General features: G+C 37.7%; 1 protein-coding gene across 25 annotated transcripts in view; it reads left to right on the top strand.

The window, feature by feature from the left end:
- celf2 (cugbp, Elav-like family member 2) overlaps nucleotides 1-12,834 on the top strand; it is a 293,462-nt gene that overhangs the window by 223,489 nt on the left and 57,139 nt on the right. For all 25 annotated transcript variants that reach the window (XM_074698157.1, XM_074698156.1, XM_074698155.1 and 22 more), the window contains 2 exons: nucleotides 3,908-3,956; nucleotides 8,561-8,695. In XM_074698157.1, the coding sequence (XP_074554258.1) occupies nucleotides 3,908-3,956; nucleotides 8,561-8,695 (184 nt within the window). The remainder of the gene's footprint in view (nucleotides 1-3,907; nucleotides 3,957-8,560; nucleotides 8,696-12,834) is intronic.

Raw genomic sequence — 12,834 nt, 5'->3', positions numbered from 1 at the left:
TGGATGAGGATGAGTTCAGGTAACAAAACGTTTTGATTTTATGTGAACCTGTACCCGTTACTTTTGACAGAATTTGGTTGCTACATATAAAAGTACCCGTCCCTAATTCTCACCAATTTTTTATTTTTATTTTTTCAGATTAATCGATTAATCGATTAATCGTAAATATAATCGTCAGATTAATTGATTACTAAAATTATCGTTAGTTGCATCCCTAGATTTTGATTTCTACATCAGGAGCAGGTCGCCCTCCATCCTGCAGTATCTGATCTCTATTATATTATTATATTATTATATTATCTATTATATATATATATTGAATGAACCAGGGAGAGTGAACAGTTGAACTGTTTTATTTTGCACTTTTGTTAATTTATTAAAAACAAACAGTAAAATGTTGGTGAAATTTTATGGATAATTGGTCTGAAAGAAGTGGTATCGAACATCCCTACCTTTAAACCCTTCATTCTTTTCCTTTTTATCTCCACCATAAAAGTCACTTTTATCTTTCTTCGTCTTTTCCGCTCTTGCCTTTTTTATTTTGTGTCTGTCAACACCTCATGAAGAGCCAACAAAGTCCTCAAACATCCAAGACTTCCTCTGAGTTCACTTTTCTTCATCCTGTTTCTTTGATTTTCAGATTTTCTTCCCGTCTTTCTAGTTTCCCACGTCACATGAAAAAAAGCGTCATGAATCACATCAGGCATGAGGAAGAGTCTCTTTGTTGATAACTCAAGATTTACAGGTGTCACAGCTTCAATCATGTTTTTGTTTTCTTCATATTTTCAATGAATTCACTGAAACGAGGATCTGCTTTCTTTGCACTCCTCCACCGTCTACTGCCCCCTTCAGGCCGGCTCTGGGACTTTAAAATGGACAGACTTAGTGTGTCTGGTGTGTCTGGTGTGTGTGTGTGTGTGTGTGTGTGTGTGTGTGTGTGTGTGTGTCTAGGACAGGACTTTGAGAGGAGAAAAAAAAGGAGGTGAGGGGAGTGTGGATGATAAGGAGGAGAGCCAGAGGAGCGAGTTGGGATAAAGGTGTGTGATAGAATTGGAAGATCAAAGCCTTCTGTCACAGCGTGACTGAGCCCAGGGGCGTTATGGGTAAGACGGGGCACATACACACTGGCACGGACACACGTTTATGCGCACACTGAGTCACACACACACTCTCCGGGCTGGTATTTGACTCTGAGTGTGATTGATACCGGGCTAGATTTGGAGAATCACTGTCATTCGTCTCTCCGCAGATCAAACAGCCACATAATCTCCCATAAAGGAAGGAGAGATGGAGGGAATAAAAAAGGGACAGAGGAGGAGAGATTGAGGAGCCGCAGAGGGAAGGAGAGGGGTGACAAAGCCTCCTCATCAGTGGAGAGTTTTCTTGTTTTTCATACGACGACCTGCCACCTTAAAAACACATCCATCACTCAGCTCCATTAACCGGCGTCTGCAGAGCATCAGAGATATTCAGTGTCTGAGAGACGAGTGTGAACGCAGGCATTAGACTTCATTTACAGCCCGTACAAACACACAATCTGTGTCTCCATCGCTAACCTCTCAGCGCTGAGTGTACACAGATCAATCAGACAACACGCGCTGCACCAAACCTCCAGATCACGATCCTAAACCGGTCCACATGTTCCTCTGTTAGATCTGAAATGTGCTGAACAGTTTATCTGCAGCTGGGTCTGTTAGTGGTTCAGCTCATTTAGAAGTGTTGTGTCATCTTGGTATGCACCCCATGTACACGGTCTGTAGTCTTTGAGATTCAGTTTCCATCATCAGATGCCAACTTCCTGCTGGATCAACTCACATAGAAAGTTCTGGAGCTAGCTAGCACTGGTTTTTAGCCTCTTAGCGGTTAGCTGCTACACACCTACTTGTGCCTCAGCTCAACAACCATGAGCTTCCTGTTAAAGCAAATTTATACTTTTATTTCAAATTAAACGCCCAAAAAGATCTGTTTGCTCTGACACCAAATGTTAGAATAAGACAATTCTCAGTGTAGTTTCTTTTTGTGGTCATATGACTTTTCTGTGAGCTGATTTATAAAGGTTTGGAGGTTAAAAAAAAAAAAATCCATTTGATTTATCCGTGTGTGGGCATTTCAGACTGGAGCTGGTAGGGATTCATGTGCTTTTGGAACCAGCCTCAAGTGGACACTTGAGGAACTACAGACAGACAGACTCACTTATTTCAATATCATAAATGTCATATATTTGCAAATTTATGAAATTTTACATTTCAAAATTTGTCAAAAATTATGAAATAAAAAAAATCAGGAAAAGAAATGTCCAAACATTCGTAATAATTCCAAAAGTTTGGAATTTCAAAATTTTCCTAAAATATATAAAATTTTTTAAAAAAATTACTTAGTTTTCAAAAATTTTAAAACTGTCAAAATAAATTTTCATATTTTTAAAAAAATGGAATTTAAATAGTTTGCAAAAAATTGCAGAAATCAAAAGGTCAAAAATATTATAAAAGTTAAAACGGATTGCAAAATCTTCGAGAAATTTGACGTTTTCATCTATATTTGGAAAGAAAAATCATAAAATTGGAATTTTCAAAAATTTTTCTAAAATTTAAAAAATTGAAAATAAATTACTTAGATTTCAGAAAAAAAATGTAAAACTGTCGAAAAAATGCATTTTTTAAATAAGAAATAGAATTTAAATGATATGTTAAAAATGTGCAAAAATTAAAAAATATAAAAATAAATTCTATAAATCGCAAAATCTTCAAGAAATTTGAAATGTTTTCATCTAGATTTGGAAAGAAAATCTAACTTTTTTAAATCTACCAGCAAAATGTTTTAAAATTAAAAAAAATTGAAAGGAAAATTACTTAGATTTCAGAAAAAATGCAAAACTGCCGAAAAAAATTGCATTTTTAAAATAAAAAATAGAATTTAAATAATCTGTTTAAATGTGCAGAAATTTAAAAAATAAATAAATAAATTTGCAAAAAAAAAAGTATGTTTTAATCACAAAGTCTTTGAGAAATTTGAAATGTTTTCATCTAGATTTGGAAAAAAAAAATAAAAAAAATTGCAATTTTTTTTAAATATACCAGCAATTTGGAAATTCTTATTTTAGATTGGGAAAGTTTTTAAAAAATTAAAACTCAAAAAATTTGCAAAATGTTCAAAAAAAATCTTAAGGTTTTGGACCCTCGGTTCAGAGGAAGATGCTGTTTTTGAAACCAGACACATCCTAAAGTTTTTTTTAGAAACCACCCTATCAAACAGACAAAAACAGGAATTTAAGCCTCTTTGTTGTCAAAGTTAATGTCATAACTTGTGTCTGATGCGTGAGGAGAGAAGGTCAAGGCCTTCTCCAGACTGTATCCCTATTGTGTGGACATTTCACTCTGGAGCTGGTGGGGATTCCTTTGCTTTTGGAACCAGCCTCAAGTGGACACTTGAGGAACTGCAGTTTATTACACTCGGGCATTAGCCTCATAGTTGAGCTTTTGCATGACATACTGGGATTTTTGAGTTCCTCCTGCTGGTTTTCTTGTTGTGTTTGTTGTTAAACTTCACTTTGTCTGGTCTTAGCCACTGAAAATGTCTGTTTATGTCATTTCTGCAGAAAAATGCAGAATATGGAAACACAGGATCCTTTTTTTTTACCCGTTTGGTTTCTTTTTTAGCAGTTTCTTCAGTTTTAACCTCGTCCTTCTTGTTGTGACTCTTCCCTTCTTCTTCTTGAACTTTCCATCTCCCTGCCTTCCTCCTCCCTCTTGTTCCTCTTTTAAAATGTTTTGCAAACTGTCTTCTGACCTGAAATCTGTGACTCCTGGCGTTGTCTGATGTGGCTGATGTAGCTGATGCAGCTGATGAAGCTGGTGCGTGTGTAACTGTGCAGCTTTTTTAACGCCTCTCGTCTTCTCTGTCTCCACAGATGCACCACCCTATTCAGATGAAACCTGCAGACAGTGAGAAATCTAACGGTGAGTGGCCCCACACACACGCAGAGCATCAGTATCACACACACATGCATCAATAGCTGTTTGAATCTGCTCGGTAATCGCTCTTTGAGTGTGTGTTTGCTCGCTGTCTGACTGGCAGACGGTACAAGTGTCTGGGGGAAACGATTGAGCAGGAGACACAGAGAGGAACACAGAGCGCCAGCGATATGAGGGAAGTGCTAATATATAGAAGTATATTTTTATACGTGTGATGAATTATTAAGGTGCTGGAGAAGGAGGTCAGTGAGAGTTGAATCGTTTTGGCCTCTCGGTGAACTCGCCGTCTCCCCGGTGGCTCCTCGCTCAAACAAACACACTGTGAGCACACTCCTCGCGCTCTACACACTCTCGCTTTTATGCATCTTCTCCCAGCCACACACACACCAACGCTGTCACACACTCTGTCCTCACTCCACCCTGTCTGGAAAGTACATATTGCAGATCCAGTTTTAAATTGATTTCCTATAGCCGGCCTCTCCCGCCGCTCCTCCTCCTTCTGAAGGGGGCACCGTGTCCCAGAGGGAGCATCGGGCGCCTTCAGAGGATACAGCTCCTGGTTTTCTATATTTCTCTGATCTGCAACAAATCTCATAAAAAGAGGACACCAACAATGTGTTAGTCTGACTATAAATACTTCAGGACTTTCAGAAACTGTCTGTGGCTCTCAGCCCCGAGCGCTGAGGGTTTCACTGAGGACTTAAATCTTTCAAAACGGCTCATAAATAAATGCTCCTGTTGGTTTAGAGCTGCAGAAGTTTCTGAAACAAGCGCCTCCTGCTCCGTAAAGCACGATTCAGGGAGCGATTCAGATTTAATTTGATTACTTTAAAGTATGCATGACCTTTCAGTCATGGAGTCTGAGGAGAAGCAACAGGAAGTAGCTCTGCTCAAGGGAAACTCTTTTGTTTTGAAGCTTCATCCCTCGTCTCATTCCTCACAGGGGCTAAAAGTTCAGATTATCTCTGGTGGTTTGTTTCAACCTGCAGAAAAAAAGGCTGAAAGTAAAAGTCTTCAAGGTACACACCAATCAGCCGTGACATTATGAGCTCTGACAGGAGGTGGGGGGGTTATCGATCATGTCCTCTGCCTGTTATTAGTCAGGTATGTTGGGCTGCAGGTGAACATCCGTCCTGGAAGTTGATGTTTTCAAAGCAGGAAAGCTCAAAGATTGGGTCAGAGCGTCTCCTAAGCTGCAGGTCTGCTGGAGTGTCCTGGGTTTGCAGAGGCCAGGACCAAAAGGTGGTCTAAGGACGGAGAGCTGGAGAAGAAGGTCGTGGACAGACAAGGCTCGCTTATGTGGTTAAGGAGCAAAGGCTGGAGTCGTGACTGCCACTCAAAAGTTCAGCTGCTTTTGTCAGAATATGTGATGCATCACAGTTTGTTGCATACAGGAAGTCAGAAAGCACATGGTGACCTCTAACCAAGGCTGACAGGGCCAAAAAATTAAAACTGGACCATTAAGCAGTGAAATAAACAGGGGTCTGCAACCTTTACTTTCATCAGAGCCATTTGACCTCATCTCACCTGGATTGATGTCATTCCAGAGCCACAAAATCTACTTGACCTTTACTATAAATATTGTTTTTAAAAAAGGAAAAAAATGTGTAATTAAAAGAATTTTATATATTTTGCAAATGTATGAAATTTCAATGGGTCCCAAAATTTTTCTAAAATTTTTGAAATTAAAAAAAAAATAGGAAAAATAAAGAAATGTGCAAAATTTAGTTTAAATTCACCCAAAAATTAAAAAAAAAAAAAAAAAAAGAACATATTTTTCAAAATATTGTACAAATGTTTAAAAAAATGTTGTTGTTTTTTTCAAAATATATAATTTTAACAAACTGGAAATTTTTTCTTTAAAAATGAATTTTTTGTATTTTTTATTCAAAATGTCATGAATTTGCAAATGTATGTAATTTCAAAGGGTTGAAATTTTCTTCTCAATCTATTAAATTTTGAAGGGTTGCAAATTTTGTCTGAAATTTTGAAATAAAAAAAAATTGAAAAAATAAAGAAATTTTTTTAAAAAATGTTAAAATTTCTTCAAATTTGAAATTTAAAAAACTTAGATATTGTAAAAATGTAAAAGAAAAATCCATCAATCAATCAATTGATGGATGGAGGATAAATGTTTTTTTTTCGAAATATGGAATTTAAATAATTTGCAAAAACAATTGCAGAAACTAAAAAAATGAAATTTGCAAATCTTCAAAAATTTGGATTTTTTTCTTGATGTGGAAGAAATATGACAAAAATAAACAATTAAATAGAAAAAAAATTAAAAAATGCAGATTGAGGACCCTTGGTTTAGAGGATGATGCTGTTTTCCGACTTCAAAAACATTGTGAAGTTGCTTTGTTTGAAACCACCAAATAAACAGACAGAAACAGGAATTTAATCCACTTTGATGTGAAAGTTAATATCATAACTAGCGTCTGATGCATAAGGATAGAAGGTTGATGCATCCATCCAGCCCTCTCCAGACTTTATCCCTGTTTACTGCAGCTTCCTCTTGTGCTTCCTTCATAAACAGACAATAAAAGTTTCGTTGTATTCAGGATTTTGATGACTTCATGAGGTTAGTCTGGAAAAAGTTTTCAGACTTGTTGTTGCTGAAGCTCCTGAAGCCACTCAAATGTTAAAAATCTACATTTTGATATCACACCAGTAATGTGTCTTGTTTTAACCCGGGGTGTGAGAGAGATCAGAACATTCTGGCGAATAGAACAGAAATCATGTGCATGGCTTCGTGGGAAAATTTGTGTTTTTGCAATTTTGGTGAAGTGACCCCTCGAGCTGAGAAACTGAGCGGAATATGAAAACCATGATTGGATGAAGTGACCACTAAAACCCAGTTGTAGGATGAAGCATTTCACCAAAGCTGGTGTGTGAGTGTGTGTGAATGTGTGAGTGTGTGTGAGCACTTATTAAAAAACAAAGGCTGCTATAACTTCAAATCACAGTCCTGACAGTGGAGCGGCGTTATCACCCAGCTGCTAAATCACTGCCCACTGCTGAGAAACACAATAAACTGACAGAGGGGGGGGGATCCTTATAGAAGCCATCATCTGCTCCAGTGAAAAATGGCGAAATACGACTTTATAAGACATAACCGTCAGGATAACGATGGTGGAACTTAATAAAGAGCCACTTCTCAGAGGCAGAATGGTGAAATATGGAGCAGACCACACGTTACGTCTCCATCCACTTAATGCTAATGACCTTTAATAAACCCCATGTTAGAGCGGCGGTTACAGTGACGAATGGCTGCTCGCAGATTTTATCCGTTTAGTCGGCGGAGGAGACGACGGAGGAGACGACGGAGGAGACAGACGTGGGGGTGTACGGCTTAAAAAAAAAGACAGATAACGTTTCAATTCACCAACTTTCAGGCTTTTTTTTAATGTGCTGGAAACTCAGCGTGAGGCCAGTTCTGCTCCAATTTATCCCAGAATGCAAAGCTGCAGCTTCAGATCATCCCAGAGCCGGCTGTAAACGTCTTATCGGCTGCCGCCTGCCTGCACGCCTGCACCGCCGCCGCCTCGTCCGAAAAACAGAAACAGTCAATTGTAACGATATCTCCTGTCTTTCTTTTCTATCGACACAGAGTAAATTAATTACATCGCTGTTAGACTCGTGGTAATCTTCCTCTGGAGTGATGCTCACACACACACACACACACACACACACACACACACACACACAGAAGCTGTGTACAAAGGAGTTAAAGCTTTTGGAGACAACACTTATCTTGGCAGCGTATCCCGACGGTTTGTTTTTTAAACACACAAACAATTCAAACAGCAAAATAAACAAGTGAGCTATTGATTTCCCAGAGTGCAACAGACCGCTTATCTCTTTCGCCTTGCGGTAAGAGCTGACAGTTTCCTCATTAAAAATGAATTGGATTAGCATTACATTGAATGCAGTGGGAACACAAACACACACACACACACTCACACACACACACGCTCATTGTTTCTGCGAGCGGCGAAGGTTTCGCTCTCGGTCTTCGCCTCGTTTCTCACCGTTACCTGAACACGTTCCTGGAGATTGCACCCGAGAAGGAGGGATTGTGTCAGCGACGAAGGGAAGAGGGGAATCCATGAGGGAGGAGGAGGAGGAGGAGGAGGTGAAGGAGGAAGAGGGTTAGAGAGGACACTCCAGCGAGGAGTCTGCGTTGAAGTGATAATGAGACATTGATCAGAGCCTTGCAGATGGCGTGATGAAATACATGAACTCTGCTCCTCGCGCCTCCTTTTCTTTCTCCTCCTTTTGTTGAGTCTCTGTTTTCTTATTTTTGTCTTTTTTCTCTTTCCTCCTTTGTCCCTCTGTGTTTTCTGACATAATTTTTCGAAGCAGTGAATTCCAGCACTCTGCTACAGCCGCTCCCTAGCTACCTCCACACATTACACAACAAAGGAAAGTGCCGTTAAAGGAACAGTTCACCTTTTTAGTCACATTTTTGTTTTTGCGGATAAGAAAACAGAAAAACAACAACGCTAACCTGACGCTGAACAATCTCAAAAATGTCCAAAGCTCGTTAAATGTAAACTTTTCTCTTCTTCTTCTTCTTTGCTCTGCAGCGGTGGAAGACAGGAAGTTGTTCATCGGCATGGTGTCAAAGAAGTGCAACGAGAACGACATCCGGGTCATGTTCTCTGCGTTCGGACAGATCGAGGAGTGCCGGATCCTCAGAGGGCCCGACGGACTCAGCAGAGGTGGGCGCTGCTTTGACTCCATCCACACTTAATGCTCCTCATGTGAAGATTTATCACCACAACAGCCTCCAGGGGTCGCTGCTGCTCGGTGTGTCCACTTGTGTCGTGACTCCAACTCTTGCAGGATGTCTCAACTTTGAAAAAATAAAAGAAACTATTCATTTTTTGTGAGCGTTGTTTCGGAGGTTTTGCATCCAAACAACAAAAAAACCCATCAGTTTATTGGCGTCTTTAAAAGTCCCCAAAGCAGCTTCAAACGTGTCATTTCAAGCACTTTTTGTTTGAACTGAGTTTAGCTTCATAATCAGCGCCTCACTTTCATTTTTTCTTTTCTCTGTTTGTTGCCAGAAGCTTCCCTGAGCTGTCAATGTCACAGGAAGACATTATTTGCTCTAAACTGTGATGATTAGTTCCTTCCTGCAGCACGAAACATCAGAACTTTGAGAGGTGGAAACTTCAGGGGGAATATGGGATTAAGCTGCTTTACCAACCTGAAAAATCTGCTTCTTATTGATCGAGGATGGTCTATAGACATAACCAAAGATCCAAAACAGGGATCTGCAACCTTTACTGTCATTAGAGCCATTTTTCCTCAGCTCACGTGGATTAAAGTCATTCAGGAGCCACAAAATCTACTTTATCTTCTCAATAAAGACAAACAAGCAGATGAATTTCAAAACATAATTAAGACCTAGTGAATTACTATCAAAGAAAGATTTTTATTTCATTCATGAACATTGCACGTGATGTATACATTTTTTTTAAGTTTTAATGAATTTGCTAATATTGAAGAAAAATTGAAATTCAACAAATTTTCAAAACAAAACAAAAAGTTTGACATTTAAAAAATCTGCAAAATGTTAAAAATATTTATTTAAAAAACTATAAATGCACTGATTTCATCAAGTTGTAATTAAAAAATTGTCAAAAACGTTTAGAATTTCAAAAAGTTGCTAACTTGTCAAAAATTTGCAAAAATATAAAAATTCTAAAAAAAATCAAGAGTAGCAAAAATTTTACAAAATTTAATTTCTAAAAAATTAAGGCAAAATAAAAAAATAAATACAGAAATTGCAAAAAAAATTATAATAAAAAAAATCCAAAAGTAAGCTAAAAGTGAAAAATGTAAAACAAAATAAAGAGTTGCAAAAATTTTTAAATTTTAATTTTTTAAAAATGGCAAAAATCAAAAAGAAAATGAATACAAAAAAGCTTGAATGTATAAAAATCAGAAAATTTAAAAAAAAAACAAAAGTAAGCTTAAAGCAAAAAATGTTTAAAAAAAAAAAAAAAGAAGAGTTGTAAAAATTTTAAACATTTCATTTTTTTAAACAATGGTGAAAAAATGCTTGAATGATAGAAAATCCAAAAAATTAAAAAAGTTGTAAAATTTAAAAAAAAATACAAAAATAAGCTTATAGTGAAAAAAATTGTTTCAAAAAAAGTTTCATTAATTTTGTAATTGTAAAAAAAACTTTAAAAAAGATTTTTAAAAAAAACATTGGATTTCATAAAATATTCTGATTATTTTGCTTAACTTATAATTTTTTGGGTTGTTGTTTTGATATTATTACGTGTAAATATATTTAATCATTAATACCTTCTGTAAGAAAAACAAAAATTCTTTATTTCAATAATATCTTTTTAAGCTACAAGGAGCCACTGCAGAGGAGTCAAAGAGCCACAGGTTGAAGACTCTGATCCCAAAGAATCAGTGTTTTGAGACGTTTAGAGCATTAAAGGCTCTCGTCACAGACATCATCCTGGACCCTGAGCCGTGACTGGCACTCACAGGTGAAGGATGTCGAACACGTGTGATCGAGAACAGGGTGCTGGTGACCCACTTCCACATGGCAGCGCTAACACACAGTTTTAACATGTGTTAACTCTTTGAATCAATCACGCTCACTGGGCCGGACGCTGCACCTCTCTGTTTGTGTTGTCCCAGATTCTCCATCACCTGGCTGTAACACGGCCCAGCAGGGGGCCGTCCTGATCTGGTTTTACGTCTCTGTCTGTGCCCCCTAACAGCAGAGTCTGTTATGAACCAGCTGCTCTCTGGAGAACAGATTTCCTCTGGTTTTGTCAGAGTCACGTTGGAGAAGTGAAAACAAACGACCTGGAGCGACACCTAGAGGCTGTTGTGGTCACTGTGGAAACATGCTTGCGCTCTATATATCCCTCTCTTTCTCTCTCTTTCTTTTTTCTCCTCCCCCTCTCGCTCTCAGCCTCAGCCCCTGATCACTCACCACCTCCCCTCCTCCTCCTCCTCCTCCTCCTCCTCCTCTCCTGACCTCCTAACCTCCATTCATCTCCTTCACCTTCCCGCTGTTCCAGTTTAGCCTCACTGTAAGCCAGTGCCGAGCTCTTTGATACCTTCATGGCCGGCTGCGGGCCTTTTGAGGAGTGTTGAACTGGCAGGGAGCATTGGGTTGGTTATATTTCACAAAGCAGAATATCAAAGGCAGGTTTTCCTCTCACCTTTCCTAAAGTGGAGAGGTCAGGAGGCGATGGAGGAGCAGGAATTACTGTTCAATCGGCGCCACTCCTGTCAGGCTTTGGGCTACAAAACAGGCCGTAAATACTTCTGATGAAACTTCTGAAGAGGAGGAACGAGTCAGAAAAAGTGTCAGAGAACAGAGGCGTCCAAAATTAAAAGATAATAAATGAAGAAAATACTTTTTTGGCCCGTGTAAAGCTGCATTGTGCAGCATATATCAGCAGACTTGGTAGAAATTGAACAATAATATTTATAAATCTGTTAAACATGACATATCATCACTTCAATATGAAAATCATTGGTATTATGAATCCTAAAATCAGCCTTTTACTTCATTATGAGGAGTTGGTCCCCGTTCATGGAGGCTGCCATCTTGAACCACCATGTTTCTACAGTAGCACAGAATGGACAAACTAGCTACATATGCCACAAAAAATGAACGACAAAGAGAAAGATCTTTGGAAAAGACTTTGTGTTGGAAAATGTTTTTAAAAACTTGACAAATGGAGATTTGTGCTAAGTGGGCTTCTTGTCCTTGAGGGCCACCGTAGCTTCACCAATGGAAAATAAGCTGAATGTCCCCATTTCTACACACTGTACCTTTAAAAAAGATTCAAAAAATTGTTATTAAACTCAAATTCAGGCTTAACTTGATATTTAACACAAACACGTTAGACATAAAGGAAGTTTTTCTAGACGCTATTGAAACTTTTACTTGAATCTCAATCCAAGAAAAAAATCAGTTATTCCAGGAAAAAGTACAGGCTATACCCATTTTTTTTTTTAGCTTTTAGCAAAGCTTTACCTTTGATTGAGTAGAGATCCGTTTTTTGGCAACTTAAAGATAAGTGAGATATTTATTGAATGTAATATTTAACTTTTATTTTGATTTGCCAAAATAGAGAAACAATTCATTTTTTGGTCAAACAAAGACGATTTCAACACTTGAGTACAAATTCACGAAGGACAAGGACGGGAAAATAGGAAACAAAAAAATGTAAATAAATAAATTCATAGATAATATTTCTGATCTTTTTCTCTATCTACTAGAGCAGTGGTTCTCAAATTGGGGTACGTGTACCCCTGGGGGTACGCAAGGGCACTTTTTGGGGTACGCAAGATTCAAAAATGTGTCTTCAAAAAAAATATCAATCAAGAAAAATCCCTTTAACACAATTTATTCAATCGATGTTTGAATCCAAATAAGTTTAAGTTCTTTAAATGAGTACTTTATCCAATAGACACTAATAGTACGGCGCTGTTTTACTTTTTTTCCCAACCAAAACTAATTAGCGCTTGTTAGGGGGTACTTGGCAAAAAAAAAAAAAAAAAAACATGTCATAGGGGATACGTCACTGAAAAAAGTTGGAGAATCACTGTACTAGAGTAACAACAAAAAGAAAAATGTACAGCAATAAAAATGTGAACACAAGTTGATATGGCCTCTAGAGGCAAGATGAGTAAGTATTTAAAAAAAAAAATAAGAAAATAAGTGAGATATTACGGCAAATAATTTGAGAAACCAGATTTCACCAAGACTTAAAAAAATAAAAAAAAGATCTTTTCATTTGGACAAGGATACAAGATGATTTTACACCTCCACTGTAACAAAACAAAAACTTTAAAATTAAAGTATCCT

Source organism: Halichoeres trimaculatus, unplaced genomic scaffold (genome assembly GCF_033239565.1).
Source record: "Halichoeres trimaculatus isolate MK-OKI-2021-1 unplaced genomic scaffold, fHalTri1.1 fHalTri1_scaffold_21, whole genome shotgun sequence".
Taxonomy (NCBI): Eukaryota; Metazoa; Chordata; class Actinopteri; order Labriformes; family Labridae; genus Halichoeres; species Halichoeres trimaculatus.
Note: the sequence above shows the minus strand (reverse complement) of the source record. Positions and strands in the feature narration are given on the sequence as shown.